Source organism: Drosophila grimshawi, unplaced genomic scaffold, assembly GCF_018153295.1.
Source record: "Drosophila grimshawi isolate 15287-2541.00 unplaced genomic scaffold, ASM1815329v1 contig_1367, whole genome shotgun sequence".
Lineage (NCBI taxonomy): Eukaryota > Metazoa > Arthropoda > Insecta > Diptera > Drosophilidae > Drosophila > Drosophila grimshawi.
In genome coordinates, this window is record NW_025062889.1 from 10,755,653 (window position 1) to 10,779,850 (window position 24,198).

The following is a 24,198-nucleotide window of genomic DNA, read 5'->3' on the forward strand; positions in this document are numbered from 1 at the left end:
GTGGTTTTTATCAGTTATTATGTGTATGAAATCAATACAATGTATTTATAATTGGCAAATTGTCAATCTAAAAAAAGAAGAATAAAAAAACCAGGCGTACATAAGTAAATGCATACATACTTGAATAATTATGTATATAATGTACGATATACAATACATATATATTTTTTGCACATAGATTTACCTAGACCATAACAAAATAAAATTCCATTTAAATAGTTGGTGGAAATTGCCCACAAAAAATGGCTGACTTTTCTGCGAAGAAATGCAAAAAAATACCGTATTAAATACCATTAAAGTTTCCCATAATACCAAAAGAAAAATTGTAAAGTTCTGCCGAAATGGTTTTAGCAATTAAGTCGTATTATGTAAACTTAAGTCATATTATATATACAGAGTTTAGAAGGCACTGTAGCGGTGCCAGCAGTGAATACCGATTAAGAGAGCAGTAGATACTTGCAAGTATATACAGAATATATATAGAATTAGATACTTTGAAATTTCATTTTGATATCAATTCAATTTCACCTATCAATGTCGTAAGTAAATAGTTAATTCTACAATAACGTCAGCAAAAAACGTATAATGCTCAACACAAAGTTTTAGTAATGTTAATGTAGTAGTATAACGATAAATAACAATTTGTTTAACAAACAATACAATTTTCATTGGATTTGAATGACTTTACAACAGCAGCTTAACAAGTCAATTTCAATAAAAATTAACTTCTGAACTAATAGTGAACAGATTCATCTCTCAACCTAAATGTTTGTTTACAAATTGACTTAAGATTCCTCTAGATATTGATATGCTTTTAACAAATGGGAACTTACAGATTAGGCTTTTTGTTAACAATAAACCCAAAACACGCCGCTGCAGTGCCATAAAAAAGAATTATAGAGAAACATACACAACAATAATGAAAAAAAAGCAAAATGAAGTTAGAACACATATTTTAGATGTACGTCAGAATTAAATATAAGAATTCGATGAAAATATAAAAAAAAAAAATACACACACACACACACACAGACAGAACAGACAGAAGAACATAAATAAACGCAATGTGAAGAAAATTAACGGTATCATTTGAATGGAAAATGAAAGGCAGGTTGGCAGCACCCCCAGATGCGGCCCTGTTTGCCAACTGTCAACGAGACCGGGCGACCAAATGAAAAGCTCAAAAGGAAAGCAAACAAACGCTAAGCAAACGCGAAGAAATCGAAACCCACAGCGATTTATATGTCAGCTAACCCACAAATCGCCCGTCCAAGGCAGTGTCAAAAAGTTAACGATTTGGAAAACAGAGGCGCGTGAGAAAAGCAACTTTCGTTGAAAATTGGAAACGCACAATATTATCAAAAAAAAAAGAACCAAATAATATTGAAAACCATTTTTCGCAATATTTTTTGTCCAATCGAGATGGAACGCGCAATTGTGCCACGTGGCAAACGTCCGCGGGTGCAGGTATCCCAGGAGAACAAGGAGCTGGCGATTGCGCGCATACGCAATGGCGAAACCAAGGCAAGTATTTCCCGTGAACTGGGCGTGCCGGAGTCGACAGTGCGCGGCTGGGTTAAGCGGGCAGATCAGCGCATTGCACGCGGAATTTTGGAAGGTAAGTTGGAGATGCACACTCGACTTATGCACTCATGCACTCTTTGTGGCCAGGCAAGGAGAATGCATCTCCGCCTACGCAGCTGCAGCGACCCGTCAAACGGGATCACAATGGCCAGCCGGCAGCAATGACGCCTGTCGGCGTACCGATGCCAATTGAACTGTTCGAGCAGGCGGCGAACAGTCAGCTCCAGCTCACTGATTGGCTGCACATCTTCAATGCGGGCATACTGAATTTCACGCTAGTCGCCACAGCCGCCTATTTGCGGGCTTGCAGTCGTGGCACCACGGATCGCCAGTCCCTCTGGCAGATCATATGCGAGTATGTGGATGAGGCGGGACGCAATGTGGCTGCCAATGGGGGGGCAGTGGCATTTAATCGGCAATTTGTCCGTACTGTCGGCATTGTGGCGCCACGTCTGCACATCACGGCCGAGGATGATGAGGATGATGCGGAGGACGGGTATGGTGGGTATGATGAGAATGCATTGCGGTTGCCGTGAAACTGAAATCGATTTATTATGTACCTGTTTATATGCGATATGCAAATAAAACGCCTGTCAATGGGATTATGTTGTTTAAAGCAAATAATTGCATTTTAATTAGCTGCGAAATAAGTGCGATAATTGCCTCCTGGTCTCTGCTCCGGTGTCTGGTGTCTGTTGTCTGTTGCCTGTTGTCCAGCGTCCGGTGTTTTTCATACTGAATACGAATCCGATTCTGATGCGGCTGACTTTATTAACCATATTATTATTTCATTTCGTTGAATGTGTCATGCAAAAAGTTTCCATTTGAAATTGTTGATTTTATTGTTCCTTTTTGTCCTGTGTGCCCTGCTGCCATCCAGTTTGGTCAGAGTCACGTAATTAAGCGGTTTTATTTGCGGCTTTGCCACACATTAATTGCTCATGTTAAATGTGAAATTTACTTAGTGCCCGTAAAACGTCACACGAAAACGAAAAACAACTCATTTATATATATCTGTATATATACATATAAATTTATTTCAATCACATATGGATTGTAACTTTAACGCTGCATTTGCAGTATGTGAATTTTACATTAGTGTAATTTTTTGGGATTAGTATTTAAAATGTTACACTTCATTTGAAAAAAGGATTAAATATTTCAATGTCAGAATATTATTCAGTGTTATGTATTTTATATGTTGCATTATGTGTAATTAAATGTACATGACTGCATTTATGTCCCAATGCCAAACCGGATTTACTTATCAATTTTGTTAATTGCGTTGAGATTTTTAGTCATTGAAGCATTTTTATTAAAAATTATAATATTTCATTTTTTGCGAATTTCTTTTAAGCCAGCAATTTGTCAGCCCTTTTCGGCTTTAACGAAAACACTCTACTGCAACTGCGGGCCACATAAAATACACACCTAATTGAAGGCTTATCAGGGTCACATTTTTATGTTCACCTTTTTTTTTTGTAGATTTAATTCACAAGGCACCTGCAGCCAGCTTTGTGGCTAGGGGCAACGCTAGCTGCCTAAGCCAAGTGTAAGCCACAAGCGTTGGGTAAAATAGCATGGCAGCGATTATCCGGCAGTTCATCGAGAAATGCTGCTAGCTCCTTAACACGAAACTTTTTCCATTTTCATTTTGCGCGCAAGACCATAAAAAAAATATGGAAAAAGGGCGGCACAAGAAAACGACCCAACAATCCCGTTTGTTTTGCGATTTTCTCAATCACTTTTTTGGGCGAGCTCACGGGCGGACGGACGGACGGACGGACTGACGGAGGCCGAAGTTCTTGGAGGCCTATCAAAGTTGATTATCGTGGAATATTTTGAGCAAGAGATTTTCGCTTGTGGCCTATACCTGATTTAAGGCATAAGCCACAGGGATTTCCGACCCAGATTTGGGGCAGCTTTCTTTCTGCAATTTTGCGGCAACGAAAATATAACATTGATGAACTTGTTAAGTATCGAAAAATGCAACTTTAATTGCACCGAAATCAATAAACGCACTAGGGCACAAATATTTTCGCAAATTGTGTGTTGAAACGGAAACGGAAATCAAATGGCGCAGGCACACGGCACACACACATAAGGAGCTGCTGCAGCAGCTGCCATAAAGGTGCTCAGCTTTTATGGCCGGCGCAGAGGTAGAGAGCAAAAAGTCTCACTCCCGTCCAAAATAAACGCATTTGGTTTTTGAATTGGAATTGCGGTTGCAGCTGGCAAACCTTCATTTACCTCCTGCCAAGCAGCTGCCCACACACACACACACACACACACACACAAGTCATAAATCAAACACGTTTAATTAAACTTTTGCGCGTGGCACTGGACGCGAAGGATGCGAAGGGAAGGGCAAATAGGGGGCGTGACAACCGTGGGCAAACTTTAGCGCCTGGCACTAAGTAAAAATGCAATTAGAAGTGGCAGGCAAAAGTCAGAGGAAATGTAAAACGTCGAACTGCCAACTGCAGAAGAGTCAGCCATTCCCCATCCTGGTCACGTTCGCAATAGACAATCGACATGGTGCATAATGTTTGCAATCTAGTTCCGAATTGTGACTCAATTGCGAAGCAAGTCGCCGACAATGACCCTTTTTGATGTTTATTGCTTGAAGATAGTTTGCGCAAGCTACGCTTGTAATTGCTCCTCGTATGGACTCTACAATCGATGGACTCCATAATCGATGGACTCTACAATCGATATAAGGATCTCGATGATAAGGAGTTGCCTTGAACACAGTTCTAAAATCTACCCACTTGAAAATCAGTTAAGTTCTGATACAGTTATGGCTAGGGGAAGTTTGGACTCATTTCAACAACAGAATATTAAAGTCGATTGACAAACGTGTTTCTAAATTTTTTTAAGTATGCAAATCTGTTAAATTTTGATCAACTAATGGCAATGGATCCTTTGTCTTTGTTGTATATGCGTTTTCTTCTACTTTCCTTTCAACATGTAACATGTTGACAAATTAAGTTACAAACGTACAATTTTTTTGGTCAACAGATACAGATTTCAGCAAATGCCCCAAAAAAAAAAGGATGATGCCACAACTGGTGGAAAAGACAACGTTATAACTGCACTAGCAAAAGCTGTAAATTATTTGGAGAAATGTTTTAGCACCTTGAAAGTGACACGAGATGAGAAACCTTCCCCCAAGAGTCCCCTTCATGCTCAGGACAGTGTCATTGTGAAAGGAAATCACGCAATAAACTAGCGGCGAAAACAAAACTTTAACTACATTTTCCGTTAGCCGCGAAGCACGACTGCAAAAACTTTTTGAAACAATACAATTTATATTTATGCGATGTCGACGATGACCCAGAAAAACGAAAATGCCGAAGAAAATGCCGTCCCGCATTTTGTTGGCTCACAGTCAGAAAAGGACGAAACCACGAGACGGCCGAGGCGGAGGCAAGAGCCTTTATTTAAGTGTGGAAATCTACTCGACCCACTTTGTGTGTGTGGTGTGCTGATAATGGTCTGAGAAGCTTCTGCATGCTTACTATTTAAAAGCCCGGTCGGATTGTTTGCAAAACCCAACAGCAATTTTTAAACAAAATAATTGTATATTTTCCTTAAGAGTTATAAAGAAAATGCGATTAAGTGTTAACAGCGTGTTGCTAGCTGAAGGTGAATATTTCATCCTAATGCATTTTTGATTCATTTTCTAACATTAATGGAGACCAAAATAATCGCCTGTGGTGTACATTTGACAACATGAATCAGAAAACAACAAAAGTTGAGAAGAAATGGAGTATGGAAGCTAAATGAACTATTCCCGTTGCTAATTAGTTTTGGGTAAGAAATCTTGTTTGTTGTGCTCGGGCGAATGTCATAGGCGAAAACTTTGCAATCAATACACATGTCCTGCCAATTAAAGGCCCCAAGCGAAACACAACCAACGCCACACAGCCAAAGCGTCCAAAGTCACAGAACAATAGCAACAAAGACAATAACACTGAGTTAGTTTACCATAGATGGGTGTAATCGACATGGAGATACCCTAAGAAAGAAGAGAATAAGAAGGTAATATCGATATAAACATAAATTTTGTTGTGAAAAAATAATTGCTAAGTTTTACAAAACAATTTTAACTAAAAATATGAGACTTTTTTTTTTATTAAAAAAAACAGATATCTATGAAGTGAAAATGTAAATAGCTACATAACTCATCAGCCTAAGCCTTTCGCAAGGATAGGGTATCACAACAGGACCAACAAAACATATGGCAACAATGTGTGTGTGCATCCAAATGGCTGGCGGATGTTGATTGTATGCCCACAGACGGTCGAAGCACATAATGACCCAAAATTCTATCAATCCAAATGAAAATTCCCCAGTCGTGCGTATAATTGGAATTAATACAAAAAGCAGCTGAGAAATATTGTTGGTTTGCGGACCAGGGAGCAGTTAACGGAGACCGAGGCAAATGATAGGGTTAGCTGCTGCTGTGTCATATTTAATACCTAAGCTGAAGTCTGGACATTCGTTGCCAGCTGTTGTTGTTGTTGTTGTATTGCCCTGGATTAGCAGAGACTACATCCTGGTTGGATGGCCAGTGTTTATGAAATTGAATTCAATTAGCAGGGAAACGAAATAGACAGCGTTTCATGTCCTTTGTTCATGTCCAAAGAAGCTTCATTTGTGGAGCCCCCAATGGGTATTCTGAATATGTTATCCATTACGTGGATGAGTGTTTGAACAATAATAAGAATGACATTTTATTATACATATATGTATTTTTAGTACTTTTAGTCTAAGAAAAACATTATTAATAAATGCTAAAGCATATTTTTAGGATGATCTTTAAAATCGATAGTGCATTTTTAGAAATAACTCTAGCTTTTGTTCACTTATTTTAATCTAGCCCTACAATAATAGATATGTTCTTTAAAGATCCATCCGTATTTAGCATAAATATTTTCATTTTTATTGTTTGGCGACCTCTCAGTTCAAGATAATACACGAAAAACAAAAATGTCTTTTTCACGAACAACTTTAATTGAATATTTGTAAAGGACTTGGTGCGCTAGTACCTTAAGGACTAGCGGACTATTTCTCTGTGCTTATTAATCTATACTTATATAATCAAAAACTATTACTAATAACTGAAAAACTATATTCACGTCTTGAATGTCTTTTATAATCCCATTTCAAATTATTTATATACCGCAACAATTGATTTCCCCACGCTGTGGCTTCTTCCATGCTTCACTGTACACACATAAAATCGCCAAGGATGGTACCGCATTTGATTAATAGCTTTTGATATTTAATAACTTTATGCAAAGCGACGCGCTATTAAGCAATAACCACAACAAGCATTTGTTAGACAGCAACCCAAAATTAAGCCGCACACAAACATACACAATCACATAAAAAGAACACAAAAATAAAACAATATCCACTTCAAAACTTCAACTAAACTAAGGCTTAATAGCAGAAGTCTTGGCATATTGATAATAATGGAACTTACTTGCTGTCAATCGCATTAAATACCGATAAACAACTCATTTTCACACTTTTTGCAAAACCATTTAAAAAACTTTCGGCTATAAAATTTGTGCAAACAATAAAAAACAAAAGCCGCCAAACTGTAATGTTTTTTCTCTTCTTTTTTTATTATTACTTTTGCTTGAATCTTTAATTGCTACCAACGAACAAGGAAAGCAAATTATGTGAATAATAAAAATAAAAATATGCATTAGCGAATAGTATTTTCATTGGCATTTTTTAGTATTTGCATGTATTTGATGAGCCATTAATTTTTACACATGGCATATTGTGGAAATAATGGTAATGAGTAGAACATGAAAAAAACATATTCTTGTCGTTTAATTCTCGCCCCTTTATTTATAGGGCAGGTATAAATGCAGACTACTTTCCAGCTATGATATGACTTATAATCAATATTGTTGGAGAATCGGCAATATTTTAAGGTGCGTTTCGAATATGCGTACTCCAGATGTCCCTCAAGACAGAATTAGTGTACATTTTAATGTACCGAAATGAATGGGTATAGTGTATAATTATCTTTGTATTTATCACACAAACGCCTGTTAAGCTATCAAGATTTATTATCAGATATTATGAAAATACAAGCACTTTTAACATATTAGTTTTTTTCGTGTAATTTCGATGTGTTGCCAGTTATGAATGATTGGTATAAACCGGAAGGCGCAACATGTTGCATCGTAGACTGCGCTTGCTGCTTAAAATTATCTACTTCCAGATGCTCATCTGGGGCTTAGTGCCGCGGAAACTGTGCATAAGGAACGGTCGTGTTAGCATCAGAAAAGTATCTACCGGATATCTGATTTATAGTGTGTGCTTGAGTGCGATATTGCTGTTGCACATACCGTTAATGATGACCCACGGCATTATCGACGGCTACATGAGGAACCACATTGTGCTGCAATGGGGTCTGATTGTGTCATTGCTGATGCGCATTATTGCCATACTGAGCTGTTATGGACTCGTTTGGTTGCAACGCCGTCGGCTCATACAACTTTGCACGGACTTTGTGGTGCATTGGATGACACACTGGCACATCCTGCGGTTCATTGCCGGCGAGGATGCACTGAGACAACTGCAAATGCACCTTGCATTTCAATTGAGCCGCAAGCTATGCGTTAATTATGCAATGCTCAGCTGCTCGATATTTATGCAGTGTCGACTGCTCACTGAGGTCCAACTGCCCGAGCTGCTGATACGTTTCGTACCAATTTTGATGATCTCCGTTGGAAGAATTACCTTCTTCACGGTGCTCGTGCTTCTCAGTCATCAGTTTCAGGCCGTACAGCTGGCACTGCAGGCACTCAGAAAAGAGGCCAGATCCCGATTGTTGGTGACAAATCTCAGGCGGATTGGTGCCGTTCACTTTGAGTGCCTGAAGCTAGCTATGAGAGCCTTCAGCCTCTATGATGTTGCCAATGCGATCATATTTTTGAATATATTTGTGGCCCAAGTAAATATTCTATATCATGCCGTGCAATTTGGCAATAAGACAATTGCATCTGATCACTGGGGCTTTATGCTTGGGAATGTATTCGTGGCCCTCAACATTTGGAATTCCATCCTACTTATGAATATGGTAGATTATGCAGTTAATTCCTGCAATCAGACAGAGCAACAGATTCGACAGTTCAACGATCTACGAATGCTGGGAAAGGACTCGGAAAGGGAGTTGGAACTCTTTATGACTCATTTGCGTGGTAACCGACTTGTCTACAGAATTTGCCACTGTGTGATCCTTGACAAACCAGCCTGCTTGGGTTATATGGCCTCAGTGCTGTGCTATATCATCATTCTAATGCAGTTCGATCTGAAGCGTAGGAAAGAAGCGGGTTTGAGATACGAAGACTTCTTCAATAATGAAAAAGGTGTCAAATAAATCACATTCAACTTATAAATGTATTTGAAAATTGCTTATTGTCTATTGTTCAAACACAAAATATTATAAAGCAAATAAAAATTCTAAATGTTGTCTTATATACATTTTTTAATAGTTTATTTGAATTCTTATAGTAAATATACAAAGGATAGCAAAGACATATCCCTACTTTTTGCAAATAAATAATGGGAAAGTGGTGCGAAACTAGGAAAGCTTAATTCACAAAGCTCTAGCAAAGCACATCATATTTCATAACAATCGAGCTTACACGCAGGCTTGCAGAAGCTGGTTGGCACAGAAGTTTAAGCCAATAAAATTCGTATATGCAAACTGACTAAATCTGATCACATTAATTACATTAAGTATACAGCCAAAAAGGACACCAGCGAATGCTATAATCACTCCATAAAATATCATCCGTAATCTTAGTTAAGTTGAATATACTGTTTTAAAATTTATAATATAATTTTTATTGATTTGTAAATCGCTTAACAGCTGTGTTTTTACATACACATAACTATTTAATTTAAGTACATATTTTATAAATACTTGGACAGATTGGGCATCTTACTTAAACAAACATATTTTGATTTGTGTTAAATGCATAAGTACATAATTTATCAACAATACTTTTTTATAGTCTATAACTAAAAGCCAACAGCTTAATTATAACACAGTTGTAATACTTTGATAAACTTAATAATTAGGGCATATTCATGACTATCCAAGGAACCCGTCCGTGGAATCTATAGAAATAATAGTCATAAGCCAGCTTGCCCAGTATCAGAAAAATAAGGCTGGCCAACACACAGTTCAGCCAGTCAATGGGATGGATTCGCATATCATCCTCGACTGTAATGTTGCACATATCGTGCCGTGTCAGCGACAGGACCTGGGCACGACGCATTTCATCACCCTGCATATAGGTGCAGGTGACATTCCGTGCATCCCTCACAATATCCTTGTACTTGGTAAGCAGCTCACGGAGTCGCATCCCAAATTTGCATGTGCAGTGCCAAGGATTTTTGCTCAGCAGCAGGAGATTCACATTCAAATTGTCATTTAGGGCATTATCGAGGGCATAGACCTGAAGTTTCTGCAACTGATTGCCATGTAAGTTAAGCAGGCGAAAGTTCTCAAGCCAATACGTATCCTCCAGGACATCAATGTTCGAGATCCGATTGTTTTCCAGCTGCACATCGACCACATGCTTATAATGCGGATTATCGCGCAGTGGATTTATGTCGCTGATCTATAAATGATAAATGACTTGTGTATCAGACAAAATTCAATTCTGGTTCACTCTACTTACTTGATTATCAGTAATATATAATGAGGTTGTATTGGGTGGCAAATAGGCTGGGAGACTGTAAAACTGCAGATGGGAACAGTTGACCGTGTAAAGTGGAATGTATGATTTGGGAATGATGTGGTGCATAAGACATGTGCAGTTTAAAAGATCTACATGCGATTGACACTCTCTTCTCAGCACCTAGAATTAGCAGTAAAAGGTTATCAGTCAGCTAAAGTCTTATATATATTTGTGAAGCACACCCACCACTTTGTAGTGCATGACGAGTATCATTTGTCGCTCCTTGTACTTGCGATCGGTGCAGATGAGCTCCTCTCGATCCGCCACGAGGCGACCCTTCTCCGGCTGCAGCAGGATCCACTTGAAGTTACGGGTGCAGTTCCAGGGATTGCCCGCCAGATACAGCTGTTGGAAGGAGCGTGGCAGTATCAGTGGACCATCCAACTGTATCAGCTGATTCCAGCGCAAATCCAAAACTTGCAACGCATGCAATCGCTTAAAGGTGCGTGCCGAGATATGCGAGAGATTCGTCCAGGATATGTTGATTGCCTGCAATTGGTTCATATCCGGAAAGTCCAATGCGAACTTAATGAAGCCGCTATACTCGATGGTCAACGAGCGCAATTTGGGAAACTTCAGCAGCTCTCCAAGTGGATTAAAATCCACCTTTGGCCAGCCACAAAGAAGCATCTGTTGAGCGGGAAAGACTTTGCCCAACTTGGAGCTATACAAAATATATTAAATTAGAAAGCAGTTGGGTCAGTGACATTTTGTATCCCTACTTTAGCACCGCTAGATTGTTCATGCCGCCATAGCATTGGATTAATCCAGTTCCTGTTGAACGAGTGCAGTTTCCATCTGCAGCCTCCGGCGCTGCTGTCCAATTAACACAGCTGTGGGTGGGGCTCTGCACCAAGGCGGGCAAAGCTGCCAAGGGTGCCACTGATGTGGATGTTGTGGTTAGTGTGGTCAACCCATCGCTGGGATCTGCGGCGCCACAATATCTGTGTGCAAAAACCGTGAATAAATTAGCTACTATTTATAACTGTCACGACTACGTGCTTGGAAACCTTCTGCTAATCTACGCAATTAGAGTCCGTATACGATTGCTGAGTCTATTTTTGGTAGGTGATAATTCTTTTGCAGCCTGCTATACATTTTATTTATGTCAATGAAAAGAGCAAACCATAATTTATATTTTTATATATCAACTATCTTAATTATCTGCTTATGGAGTTGCCCCAATCATATATGAACAGCTCTAGTCTATTAAAAATAATTTATCTCTTTTCGCTACCTTTTTTATACCTGTGTCCATAAAAATGATGTCAAATTTAATAATGTGTGTCAAATTTAATCGTTAAATTTTATATTCCAATCATTATTAACGAATATTTTTATTAACGCATATAATATATAATATAGATAGTTATATTTTTTTCAATTTATTTAATTTTAATGAGTTCCGCCAAACACCTTTTAAGAATAAGAATAATGTTCACAAAAAGTTATTGGAGTGTATTACTTTTGTGGCCCATCCAACTGAGTTTCACTGCTTTGTCGAAAATAAATAATTTGTATATGGTTCATTTGAACTTTTTTAGCTCCAGCTAAAATCAAGGTACTAAATATAAGAGCTAACACTGTGATATATATTATTTTTCTGTGTTCATTAGCGGCTAGCGACATAGGTGATGATTCCACTTAGCACCTTGGTAGATCAGTTTGTGGCATTTACATGGACACAATATTGGAGTAACCAACAGCAGAATACTCTGATGCCAGTGTTATTAGTAATGCACCTTTCAAAATAAATCAATCAATCAATCAATGTCATCAATTTTACCACTTTATCTGACTCTGACATTGATGAGCCTCAGAATTTTGAGACTCTGGCTTTAGCCGTGTCCAAAAATGTTCACACTGAGCGGCATTGCGCGAAACCAATATACTCTGCTCTTTCTGCACCAGAGTATAGAAGTGCTGTCAAATGACTGATAATAACATAATGTCTTCAGATTTTAAGATGGATAATCTAGGAAAGTAATTGATAAACACTTAACATGAATAAAAGAGCTCGCATTTCACTTTAATAAATTTTAATGTATAATAAGAAATCAATGTTAATAAATGAAATAAATAAATAAATAAGTGAAAAACACGTCTCCCAAGATGTATTTTGACTAAACTTAGTGACAATTTAATAGCAAATATTTAATATTGAAATACATTTCGTATTTACGAATCGAAGGCCTTTAAAACGTACGTATTTAGCTGCAATTAGCAACTCTTCCGTCATATGGTGGCTGAGCAAGTGTTAACATTAATAATAAGCAGGAAAGAAAAAAACAACGAAAGCCAAAAATATTTATTTTAAAATGTACAAAAGCAACCAAATGGTGGCAATACCAGTAGTTTATATACTTGGTCAATTTAGAGTGTCTGTTGAGCAGAAATCGTGAGAATATAAACAAATATTAGCTCATACGATATTTCACAGTTTTTGAGCATCGTATTTATTTGCAGACTCTATCAAGTTAAGCAATTAAACTACAATAATTTTGTAGACTGGCTGGCTGTACAGAGAGAGAGTCTGGCTTTAAAATTGGCTCACCACGTGGCCACATTTAACGTTAATTAACAAAGAATGTGAGCCATACACATATATTTAGCATCGTCATATTCGACGTTGTTATTACTTTTTTATCGACGGAAATAAGACAAAACAACAATTGTTTATAATTTGTGTGTGTCTCTATTATTAATTTTTGACATACGCTGAGTTTGGGAAGCAAAAGAAAAATTTACAAAATTAAGATATTTGTTCATATGTAGAACATGCGTTGTCTTTTTGTTCTATTGCATAACCCAGTTCATGAAACAAATCGCAACTACTCGACTGGTCAATACTCTATTACCAATGTGTCAATCAGGTTTATCTTTAGTTATACCCCTTTTTCTTGTTAAGCAGTGAATACAATTAAGGTAAATGAGTGCCCCGGACTAGTTAAGAAACTGTATCAGTAATTATTTATCTGTCATGTGCCTTATTATTCGTTGTGCTATTCTTATACACATCAGCAAATATAATCCAGACGAGAAGATAATATAGGCACACATTCAAAATTAAAGTGTCTGCTTAACAAGTACGAAATGAAAACGGTAAATAGTGCTACGCTCTGATACAACAATTTAGACAGAAGCAAGATAGTAAGTTTACTTAATTGTCAGAAAACCTGATTAGGTTGTTAAGGTCGCAAAGTTACGAAAGAATCTAACAAAATGAGAAAAAGAAAGAAGAGAGAATAAGAACAAAATAAAGCAAGATGACTAGAAGAATGTGAGGTGATTAAGCTGAGCTTCACAAAAAAATTAATCATTTCCCCAATTTGAACAATAATTCAAGAAGCTTGTAAACAACTTTTTTAAGCCGCCATCTTAAAACTTCCCCTTTCAACATATATTTTATTAGGTGAATAAAATATACAAAAGAAAATATATTTCTCAGCTTTGAATGCTCTTTTATTAATCGATCTGTTGGCAAATGTAAATTAATTAATTATGCGATTTCCGTTTATAATCAGGGTTGGAATTTCGAACTGTGCAGCTCTGTTAGTTTATAAGCATAAATAAACAAGTATATTTATAAAAAAAAACCTCTTGGTAAAAATAACACGTCCCATATAATCTAATCCGCAAATGACATAAAAATCATAACAATTTTAATAAATTAAAGAAGTTAACTCCAAGCGATTACGTACTCAATATGTCAACCACAGTGATTACCTGCTTGACTAAAATAAATATATATATACAAGCTTATACGTAAAGTGATACACATGTAAATGTGTTTTATGATAAGCTCATTTGACGCTGTTTCGTTCGTCTCATTGTGATGATAAAAATGTGAGCAGATCGATTTATGATAAAGTTAAATATTTCCATTGATACAAAACGTTACATTGATTTATAAGCCTAAAAATCAACAATGAAATAAAAGCACGTTTAAAGGTTCAGTTTGATAATAAACAAATTGCGTATACGATATGTGGGCAAAGGAATCTTGAGCTTGCTTATCAAAATTATCACATTCAAGTTGAAACACTTTCGATTATTAATTAAAATTTTGCGCACCTTCCGAAAATAACCAGCAGCAGGCAAAGACAAATCACAAATGGGCTGCCATCAAAATAAATGACTCGGTAGCTCATTGCCATTCTCAGAGACGGCACATAAAAATCACAGAGAGACACCTGAACTACGTATTTGTGTATTTCTTGTGAACTGTTTTAAAATTCGGGCACCGTAAGTTTTCCAATGTTTATTAGAGTTATGTATTTACACATGACGTTAATTTTCTATTTTATTGTTGCAAGTATCGAAGCAAATCGCCCGCCATTTATATATATATTTATAGTATTTGTATATTTGAATTGTGCTTGCTACATATTTAAATGCCTTTTATTGTTGTAGTGATTTTATTGTATTTTTTTATTTTAATCGTCGCGCATCCGTATCTGTCTCGCTCGCGGACTGTGCTACTTTTCTCGCGTTTGAAGTTCAAATGAGGCGCAAATGCGAAACGCTGTCATATTCTTTCTTTAATTTTTTTTGTGTTTTTGCTTTTTGGCGGCACTGAAAGATCCGCTAACCAAAAATCAGCTGTTTGCGAGCCAAGAGAACGCTTTTGGTGAGAGTCGGCTTTTTTGTTTTCTTTCTCCGAGGGTGGTATATTTGTGTGTGTGTGTAACAATTGATTTATGTGTGTATAAGTATCAGCAGCTGATTGTTGTGCGTTTTTAAGCAAAGCAAAAAATGTTAGACAACCTTTTTCAAGCGATGCTGGCCGCGCATACTAATTGCTTTAAATTTTTACGTTCACTCGGAATAAATGATTTTTTCCCAAAAATTCATTTGATTACGATCTTAATTGTTCGCAGAAGTGACGATAGTTCTCCATAAAAGTTATGTATATATAAATACAAAGCAACTACACTTTATACGACAGCAATTATGTGCCGGTTAAGCTGTACTTACTTGGGGTAATAAAAAAATCAACCAAATCGTTGAACCCACAATAATTCAAATGAATTTCGTGACCAATTGACAATTATTTAAATATTGTTTAATTCATGTTCTTTTTGCATTTTGTACATCAATGTCAACATCGCATTTTGTTCTAAAGCTTCTGCCAAGCGCATATGTTTATAATAACTATGGAAAATAGTTAACAAAACACCAAAAATTGTGCTCCACACACATATACATCTAAAACATATATGCAAACATCTTCTTACAGATGCCTAGGTAGTTAAGTTGTCTATTAAATAGTTTGTTGATTGTTATGTTTTGTTTTTCTTTCGTTTTTGGTGTCAAGTAGTGCCCATATTGGTTTTAGTTACAGAATCTTGAGCTTATTTGGACCATATGAAATGCATTTAAAATATGTATATGTAACATTCTTATGGCTATGACTTGAGAAATTTGATAAGCTCGCCATTCGATGCCCCCCTCGTTCTAGTTATCTTATTTGAGCTAAGCACTAAAACTGTCTGCCCGCCCTGATTGGCCTTTCAATTTGGTATAACATTCACAAAATTTCAACCTAAACATTTGATCTTAAGAGACCGATTCGTGCGTTGGAGTGCTGCTACCATTGGCATCCACCTCGGTATCCTTGCTCGCGAATTGAACCTTCTCATTGGTTTCGGCCTGCTTTTGTCGCTCGTACGAGCGCACATCCTCCAGCGTCCAGCCGTGCCACTCATCCACCCAGGCAAAGGCCTGACGATGTCCTAGCAGCAGAATCTCCCGAATTCCCCGCTGAATGAAATCCTCCACTTTCGTTTGAAATCCCCAGACCTCGAAGCTGGCATGGACCACTTTATAGGAGCACATGATGGGCGTGTCAGTTTCACGCCACCCCTCAACGAGTGGACCGCGATCTGCAAAATGAAAAGAAGAACGTTTATAAAATTTTTGCCTTTACTGGCCTATGCAAAATAAGATCTCTTTTTACGCTTACTGGTTTTTTGTGACTTGAAAAACTTGGGGTCCTCATCGCGTTTGTAATGCTTGGCATTGAGCTCGTCGAAGGCAATGTCCAAATGATCCACAGTACGCACCTTCAATTCATCCTCGCTGAGATCCAAGCACTTTAAATAATACCAATCATTAGCGAGATGTGTCTAGCGACAAATTTAAAGTTAGTTCTTACGTTTTCTGTGCTGCCATTGTTATTCTCATATTTGGTCTTGATTAGCACATTGAGCTTAGGTATAAAGGAACACTGAAATGTGTAAGAGTTAACGTATAAATACATATCATAAATATTCCCAATCAATTTGCTTAATTACCGTGTATTCTGACCGAGTGCCCAGTCATTTGAAGCGCCCATAGATTGACCGTGAAAATATCATTTAAAGGAGAAAAAAATCAATACCCGGATATAAATTTGGCTGTATATATGCAGCTACCATACAAAAATAAACGAAAGGGAAATGCCAAACGGCAATTTTATTGAAAAATTTATGAGACATGCATGGCTAGAGATTTAATTCCATTTAAATTGATTGAAATGAATTTCTCTCGAACAACAAAATATAAATATTCTGGCAGATATATTTATTACAGAGGTATACAAAACTCACATATCTCTGCTATATAGAGAATCTATTTGAATATGTACTTGTCCAATTTATTATTAATTTATTTGAAAATTTGAAATTGCCAGTCATAATTACAAAATAAATATTTTACAAACGTCATGATTATAAATATGTGAAGACGTTCGTATGTTGTGTATTTTTCCTTCTTCATTTTATTGACATTATTATCAATATTGATGAACAGATAATATGAAAAATTGACCAACAAATTCCAAATTCGAATTAGTTACCAAGTCGCTCGAATATGAAGGAAACATGTTAACGATCTAAACCCAAAACAATAACCATAACAATTTACTGATTGATATATTGGAGACACTAAAACCAGTCTGTGTTTTCATTGATTACAGGGAAATTTAAACGAAATCTAGAATTAAACCCCATGCGAAATGAAACAACTGTTAATCAATTTACAAACACACACAGAGCCAAAATTTAATCTGGCCACCAATTTCCCCTTTGCTGTTGTAAGCCTTATCAGACTAACGACTGTGACGTATTTTCTATTTAGCTTGACAAGTGCGATATGGCCATATATATATATATATATATACATATAGATACATACATATATATATATTAGATTTACCCTTATCGGAACAAGTTGTGCCATATGGCAAAGAAACAAAAAGAGATACTATTTAAACGAACTGTGCTGTAAGTGGAAGGGTGAATGAGACGGGCATATTGGAAGGCTCACCTGTTAGCGTGTAGGGATAATAGTTCCAGGACTTTTCTGTCACATAGAAAACGCGTGGACAAATTGCCTGTATCCAGTATGGAAGACGACTGCACAAATAATACAGTGTATACAAATATGAGCACATCAAATAAAATGATTTCCCCGCTCAAACCTGGACAAATGGATGCGTTTCTCTGTGTACTGGCCGGTGCCATGGACGGGATCCTCGCACGGTTTGTTCTCAATTACCTCGACGCCCTCGCCCTCGTCGGACTGTTCGAGGCTATGGCGCGCAATCATATAAAGCTGTCCGATTTTGTACTGCAAAGCAATGAATGAATTGTGAATGGTGCACATATTAAAAAGCAGGCACTGGTTTTTATTCACCTCCTCCACGGTGAGTGGCATACAGACGCGATATTCCTTCGTTAATACCATCTTCTCAAGTGATGATTTTATTTAAAAAACAATAATAATATTAAACCGAATTTAACGTTACGCAAAGAACGACACTCCACACGAGACGCAACTGAGGAAAGCAACAACAAAAATAAATGCTTCTGAAAACTTGTCGTGCTTACCTATCGATTTCTGTATCGATGATTTCAACTAGTGGTGGAAGGAGGGTATACATTAAACAGATATAAATATCGTATGTGTAATCACCGTACTTGCCTTGCAATGGCATCGATATTGTTTTTCCATTTGCAAATATCGATTGTGCTCCCAATTATTTCACTGTGTACGGTCACACAAATTATTGCTTAGATTTTTGCTGCAGGCAGAAAACGGAACTCTGCGTAAAAATAATAATACGGAGTAGATAAATAATTGAAATTGGTAAAGTTTGCACAAATATACTTCTGATAGATAGCTCTACAAAATAACAGTAAATGAAATACAACAAACTTTGCGCAGTGTGATCACATCCAGTGAAATCTAGAGTGGAAAAGTGGCACAATAATAAATACATACAACCCACACACACACACACATACATACGTAAATAAATTTGCAAGTGTATTTGTATACACCCATGCATATACATAGAGAGAGACAAGCAATGAATATAAAATAGAGCTCTTTTTTAATTAATGCCGTTCGTCTTGTCTTCAGTTTAGTGCGATCCGACAAAGCGCTCAACCCGTCGTCGCCGTCGGACGTGCAATGTTTAGGATCCGTGTCAAAATGGGTCCGCAACGTAATCACAACAACAACAATAATAACGGGAATGGGAATAGCAATCATGCCCGTGTCAACAAGGAGTGGACGTGCTGCTTTGGCCTGCATGTGCATACGGCCACACTGATGATTGGCCTTTGGCATCTGGTAAGCAAAATTAGCCTTATTCCAGTGCATTTAAAAACTGTTGCCGCTCCCTTTCCCTCTCACTCACTCCCACTCCCTCGCCCGCCCACACCCACACACACAGACACACATGCAAACTCATTCAAGTTGACCCTGTTCAGTGTCAAGTAGGGAAAAATCAATTGTCGCTGTGCATTCAGTGATTTTACAACTGCAAAACAACAGCAAAACTCATCGCAGCTGGCTCGCAACAAGGTGGTTTTGAGAGCAATTGGGCCATAGTTTTGATAACAGCTCAAGTGTGTCGCAATTGGTTGGTTTGCCTTTGTTTTTATTTCAAATTAACACACGTTTTGCATTGATATAGCTATAAATGTATGGTTTTGACAGTGCTGCTCAAACTGTACAATCTAAATGGGGGAAAATATGTGTTTAATGTGTGGCAGTTTGATGGCCACTGCATTCGTATCATATATTCGTAAAGGTCAAGCGTCAAGTTCAGCTAATTTGAATAACTTCGCGAGGTGAATGCAAAAAAATGATATCTTCATTGGGTAAATAACGTCCACAAAATGTTACTCAAAACGAAAAACGTTGCTCTTATTTGGCAAGTAAATATTTACTGTGTTTTCTGTTTGCTTTCTAGTTTGTTGTTGAGTTGCAAATCTGCAAATATATGTCAGTCACAAAAAGATAAATAAAAGATCATCCACAAAGCATCCGCTTATCACCGTCGGATATGTATAAAGTTGCCCAAGTTGAGCTGGAGAATTATGCTGCAACACTGCCCCAAAGTGGATCACCTTTTGTTCAAGTGCCAACCATGCATCGAGTGAAAACGCTTGAAAGATACGAGAATTGAAATCAAAAAGTGGAATCACTTATAAGCGATACTCTTCAGTTTTAACTAGTTTATCGCTTATACTCTTCAATTTTAACTAGTTTACAGATAGTAATTTAACTCTACTCTATTTATATAAATATTTGGTAATTAGTAAAAATGATTCACTTTTATATGGAGTAGATTTAATTTACTACCTGCTTGCCTACTATCAACATGATTTATCTCAAGTGAGATCACAAGTCAGCAAATGTTTGCCACTTATTTTAAGAGCATCTTTACATATCTTAATGTGAAGTTTATATTGGGGTTTAGATAATTACTAGATTCCTATGCGCTTACTCACATTTATCTACTACCTTGAAATGTTTGTCATTATTTGCTACAGTCTTGACATATTTGTCAATTGGATTTTAAGTATTTAGTGTTTTCTATTAGCTTGACTCATTTGTCAGTTGTGTTTTAAGTATTCACTCTTCTCATTGACAAGCTTAGAAAAGTAACTCAATTATGGGTTGGGTATAAATTTGTATACATTATGTTTGAGAACACATTTTCAATGCAATGCCCCAAGAAAGTTCCGATACAGGCGAGGAAGACGAAGGGCCAGACAGATCGAGTGATTCCACATCTTTTGATGCAATCAGCTCCTCCAATTCACTAAGTGAAACGTCTGATTATGAGCATGAGGATCGAAAGCAGGAGATGAAGGCTGTTAATCTTCCCACGGATTCGTACAACAAACTGGCAGATCGAACATTGTTCTCGCTGGGATATGCAGGGCCAGAGAAATGGCCCCAGCCGGAGACGGGAGAAAGACGCCTCTCTAAGCCAAATCTCTACGAGCTGCTGTCGGAGCTGATGCGACAGGGTCGAAGAACGAATGCTGTGATTACAATTGCCGATAGTCGCCTGGAAGTCCATCTTATTGTGCTGCAGTGTTTCTCTGGTCTGTTCTGTGATTTGAACAGCGAGGCAAGCAGCATCGATGTGGAGCTGCCCTCGCAGTGGGTGACGCCACGTGCCTTTCACCTCGTCTACAATTGGATGATGCAGGATGAGCCGCTTCTATCTCGTCACGGATTGCTCGAAGTGCTACGCGCTGCCAGCTTTCTGCGTGTGCCCCAATTGCAGAGGCAGTGCGAGATGTGTCTGACGCATGGCATACAGGAGGACGCAGCAGCAATGCTGTATCTCGAGGCGCGACTCTTGCGGATGGAACGTGCTCAGCGTCCCCTACTGCAGCGAGTGGGTTGCTTTTTCCTTACCCTCGTCGCCTCCCAGGAGTTCCTTCAGCTGTCCATGCCTGCCGTCTGTCTGCTGCTCAGCTCAAACAGCATTGGGGTCAACGCCGAAATGGAGGTCTTCATGTCCGCCGTTCGCTGGCTCAACTATCAGTGGCCCAAACGACGTCCTCTTGTTGCCCAGCTCATCTCTTGCATCCGTTTTGCTCTGGTGCCGCCGTGGTTGCTTATTCGACTGCAGGATCGGCATTCCAGCTCCATGCAGCTGCGACACATTACCACACAGCCGGAGGTGCTGCATCAGATCCACGATAGTCTCGGTTACACCACAGCCCGTCTGCGCTACGGCTCCGATCGAGATGCGTTCAAGTTGCACGTGAAGCGAAGTGGAATGCAGCCACCATTGCAACGCAATTGGATCTATGATCGATTGTGCAGCTACCATCATCGCCTCAATTGCCAGATAAGCGAGGAGTTCACATACGAGTCCTTCTTGCACTATCTGAATTGGTTGCAACAGCAGCACAAGGACCACTGGCGCTCTCTGGAGCCGGTGAATGCCTCGGGGGATTGTTGTCTCTGCAGCCAGCTGATAGCTGACAGCAAACAACCAAAAGGAACGAAGGGTGTATAGCTTTGTAAGAAGAGATTGTACATATATATATATATATTTAATATTATAATTTAATACATTGTAATCATTTATTTGACATACAGCAAAACAAAAAGATTATTTATTGTTTCGTTTCTTGGTCAATTGCAGTTCCTCAACATACTGGCCCTCAGCGTTTTGGCTGTCATTTGGCGCAATCCGGATATGATGGATGAATTGGAGAGTGGTAGTCATGATTTCACCGTCGATCTAAATGCACCCGCATTGCCCACACCGTTGAGCAAGGTGGATCCGCCCTATGCGTATCGCGATCATTCGCTCAACTATCGTAAGCGTTACCGTAAGATGCCCCCGGGTCCCCTCCAAATATTCGTTAAATACTTGTAACTAATTTAAAAATACTTGCAGAGAACTTTGATATGGGTGGACTGGTATGCACCTGCATGATAGCCATAACGCTGATGATGATCTACGGCACCATCAAGGGGAAACCCTCGCACTTGCTGCCGTTCTTCTGTCTGCAACTGTTTGACTTTGCCATCACCACGTGAGTGACAATAATCGTTTTCGATTCCCGTTTGCATATATTATATTCTTCTCTCTTTTGTAGATTGACCGCCGCTGGTTACCTCTGCTATCTACAGGCCATTCATCGTATTATTGCCGAATCGCATCGATTGCCGTGGCGCGAGAAGTTGCTGGAGTTACCCCCTGAGGAACTGGTTGTCGTTGTTCTCGTCGTCTTTGTGTGCATTGTGTTTCTAAAGGCGTATTGCATTGGCATTGTTTGGCGCTGCTACAAATACTTGACACTGCGTCAGCAGCATTTGCGTAGTTTGCTGCCCTGCGTCCTGCCTGAAATGGTTGTCCATGGCGGGGTTGGTGGTGCCGGTGGCTTTGGTTCGGAGGAGCAGCGAGCCTATTCGACGCTGCTGCCCAATTATGATGAGGCGATTGCTCAGTACTTGAAACAGGCACCGCCGCCATCCTATCAGGTGGCCATGTCCAACTATCAAAATGAGGATGAGGGTGCCTCTGGCGGTGCTGGGCATGCTGCTGCAGATGGTGGCAGCACTCCGCTCTTTGTGGCACTCGATGGGCATGCTGTTAGTGCTGGCGCCGCCAATCTGGATGACAACCTGGACAACAACAACGACACACCCAACAACAACAATACGGTTCATGTGAATGCCAACACGCCACCAATGCGACGCAGTGAGCAACCCAATTCTGGCGATGCCACCGTCTCCGACGATAATAATGAGAATGTCGGTGATAATGATGAGGACGAGGACGACGATGATGATGATGATGATACGGATCTGGAGATCATCGATGCTGGCGTGGATATAGTCGAAGGTGTGGTGCCACCACCGCCCTACAACAACGATAATATTGCCGAGGCTCAGTTGCAGCAGATGCAGATGGCGCTCAATCGTCAGGTGAACATACCCGGTCAGGTGGTGCCTGGGCACAACGAGAGTCAGGCCTAAGTTGTGATTTCATTAAGGTTTTTTTAAATTATTATTATTATATTGTGTTGTAAGCAAAAAACATAACACAAAAAAATCTCCCCTTGCGACCGAAACGCTTCTTCCTCTCTTGCCCAAAAACACAAAAAGATAGCACAACTTTTCGACTTCTGTTTTCTAAATAAAATGTTCCAAACGTGCAGTAGATATGTATTCTACCAATTCAGATTCGTTTTTTTAAATACATTATCCGCACACTTGTACGCATAACATATACAAATATTGTATGTATTAACATATTGAGAAAAAAATGTTTTTTGAATATTATCAATGAAAAATACAAAAAATTACCTTTAAAAATGTAAACCACTAGCAGTCGCATATTGTTGTTTAACGTAAAAAAAAAGAAGAAAAACAAAAGGATACCCTCTCATATATAAACGAATATTCTATGAATTTTGCTCTAGACATTTCTATATATATACTTATGCTTATGTCGTGCATATTTGGCAACAATTTTTGTTATAGATTTGCCACTCGTATGTATTTTAAGTCTATTCCGTTTGGCACTGGTTTTGAATTTAGTTAACCTGTGGATTTTACCTAGTTAAGCGCAAGTAGTTGTTACCAAAAAGAAAAAGAAAATGAAAATAAGAGAGTCAAGCGGAAGTTACAAGAATCTAAATGGGAAGTCTTATCTATGCAAACGTATGTTCTACTTATGTTTTAAGCTAACTTGTAAGCCTCTGTGCATATTTGATACATGGATACATAATTATATATATAACAATGTGTACAATTTTTTGTTGTATTTTACTTTGTGTATCAATTATTAAATTACACTGGCATCCAAGAAAATAAAAAAAGAATAAGAAAAAATCAATATTTTATGTATGTACAATATCTATATGTATACTGTATACTAAATATGCAGAGATATTCTAATAAATATTAGTTTAAAATACAACAATGAACTGAGTTTTGTAATCTTGAGCTAGCATAAAGTGATACACGCTTCCATTATCAGTTCTCACTGGCCACATGAAGCGATAATACAAATATT

General features: G+C 38.3%; 6 protein-coding genes across 7 annotated transcripts; 4 read left to right on the forward strand and 2 right to left on the reverse strand.

The window, feature by feature from the left end:
• The first annotated feature begins 164 nt into the window (after positions 1–164).
• Positions 165–2,205, forward strand: LOC6559319. Its single transcript, XM_001986376.2, has 2 exons — positions 165–1,618; positions 1,672–2,205. Exons 1-2 carry the CDS (start codon positions 1,423–1,425, stop codon positions 2,118–2,120), a joined length of 645 nt encoding a protein of 214 aa, XP_001986412.1. The 5' UTR covers positions 165–1,422; the 3' UTR covers positions 2,121–2,205.
• Positions 2,206–7,786: 5,581 nt separating this feature from the next.
• On the forward strand, positions 7,787–8,995 carry LOC6559320 (putative gustatory receptor 58b). The gene has a single exon (XM_001986377.1). It carries the CDS (start codon positions 7,787–7,789, stop codon positions 8,993–8,995), a length of 1,209 nt encoding a protein of 402 aa, XP_001986413.1.
• Positions 8,996–9,508: 513 nt separating this feature from the next.
• Positions 9,509–14,753, reverse strand: LOC6559504 (protein singed wings 2). The gene is made up of 5 exons (XM_001986378.2): positions 14,442–14,753; positions 11,090–11,311; positions 10,554–11,031; positions 10,308–10,487; positions 9,509–10,247 (listed from the first exon to the last, which is right to left on the reverse strand). The coding sequence occupies exons 1-5, from the start codon at positions 14,522–14,524 to the stop codon at positions 9,699–9,701; spliced, it is 1,512 nt and encodes a 503-aa protein (XP_001986414.1). The 5' UTR covers positions 14,525–14,753; the 3' UTR covers positions 9,509–9,698.
• A 664-nt stretch (positions 14,754–15,417) lies between these two features.
• On the reverse strand, positions 15,418–18,140 carry LOC6559505 (cytoplasmic phosphatidylinositol transfer protein 1). The gene is made up of 7 exons (XM_001986379.3): positions 18,045–18,140; positions 17,830–17,978; positions 17,676–17,764; positions 16,664–16,671; positions 16,525–16,596; positions 16,333–16,462; positions 15,418–16,252 (listed from the first exon to the last, which is right to left on the reverse strand). Exons 1-7 carry the CDS (start codon positions 18,093–18,095, stop codon positions 15,927–15,929), a joined length of 825 nt encoding a protein of 274 aa, XP_001986415.1. The 5' UTR covers positions 18,096–18,140; the 3' UTR covers positions 15,418–15,926.
• Positions 18,141–18,378: 238 nt separating this feature from the next.
• Positions 18,379–24,102, forward strand: LOC6560242. 2 transcript variants are annotated; one of them, XM_001986380.3, is made up of 5 exons: positions 18,379–18,497; positions 18,774–18,986; positions 21,814–22,003; positions 22,072–22,210; positions 22,274–24,102. In XM_001986380.3, exons 2-5 carry the CDS (start codon positions 18,825–18,827, stop codon positions 23,154–23,156), a joined length of 1,374 nt encoding a protein of 457 aa, XP_001986416.1. In that variant the 5' UTR covers positions 18,379–18,497; positions 18,774–18,824; the 3' UTR covers positions 23,157–24,102. The 2 variants fall into 2 exon arrangements, with proteins under 2 accessions (XP_001986416.1, XP_032590385.1); XM_032734494.2 differs by having other exon boundaries at positions 18,412–18,497; positions 21,814–21,991.
• LOC116804998 (kelch-like protein 3) lies at positions 20,306–21,704 on the forward strand. Its single transcript, XM_032734495.1, has one exon. It carries the CDS (start codon positions 20,371–20,373, stop codon positions 21,682–21,684), a length of 1,314 nt encoding a protein of 437 aa, XP_032590386.1. The 5' UTR covers positions 20,306–20,370; the 3' UTR covers positions 21,685–21,704.
• Positions 24,103–24,198: the final 96 nt, after the last annotated feature.

Coding starts and splice junctions, on each gene's coding strand:
- LOC116804998 (XM_032734495.1), top strand. CDS start 20,371: ATGCCCCAAGAAAGTTCCGATACAGGCGAGGAAGACGAAGGGCCAGAC.
- LOC6559504 (XM_001986378.2), bottom strand. CDS start 14,524: ATGGCAATGAGCTACCGAGTCATTTATTTTGATGGCAGCCCATTTGTG. Junction 11,312..14,441: donor CTGCTGGTTATTTTCGGAAG/GTGCGCAAAATT, acceptor TTTTGCACACAG/ATATTGTGGCGCCGCAGATC. Junction 10,488..10,553: donor TCGTCATGCACTACAAAGTG/GTGGGTGTGCTT, acceptor TGCTAATTCTAG/GTGCTGAGAAGAGAGTGTCA.
- LOC6559319 (XM_001986376.2), top strand. CDS start 1,423: ATGGAACGCGCAATTGTGCCACGTGGCAAACGTCCGCGGGTGCAGGTA. Junction 1,619..1,671: donor TGCACGCGGAATTTTGGAAG/GTAAGTTGGAGA, acceptor CTTTGTGGCCAG/GCAAGGAGAATGCATCTCCG.
- LOC6559320 (XM_001986377.1), top strand. CDS start 7,787: ATGTTGCATCGTAGACTGCGCTTGCTGCTTAAAATTATCTACTTCCAG.
- LOC6559505 (XM_001986379.3), bottom strand. CDS start 18,095: ATGGTATTAACGAAGGAATATCGCGTCTGTATGCCACTCACCGTGGAG. Junction 16,463..16,524: donor ACAATGGCAGCACAGAAAAC/GTAAGAACTAAC, acceptor TATTATTTAAAG/TGCTTGGATCTCAGCGAGGA. Junction 16,253..16,332: donor TTTCAAGTCACAAAAAACCA/GTAAGCGTAAAA, acceptor TTCATTTTGCAG/ATCGCGGTCCACTCGTTGAG.
- LOC6560242 (XM_001986380.3), top strand. CDS start 18,825: ATGTTTAGGATCCGTGTCAAAATGGGTCCGCAACGTAATCACAACAAC. Junction 18,987..21,813: donor TGATTGGCCTTTGGCATCTG/GTAAGCAAAATT, acceptor GGTCAATTGCAG/TTCCTCAACATACTGGCCCT. Junction 22,211..22,273: donor TTTGACTTTGCCATCACCAC/GTGAGTGACAAT, acceptor TCTCTTTTGTAG/ATTGACCGCCGCTGGTTACC.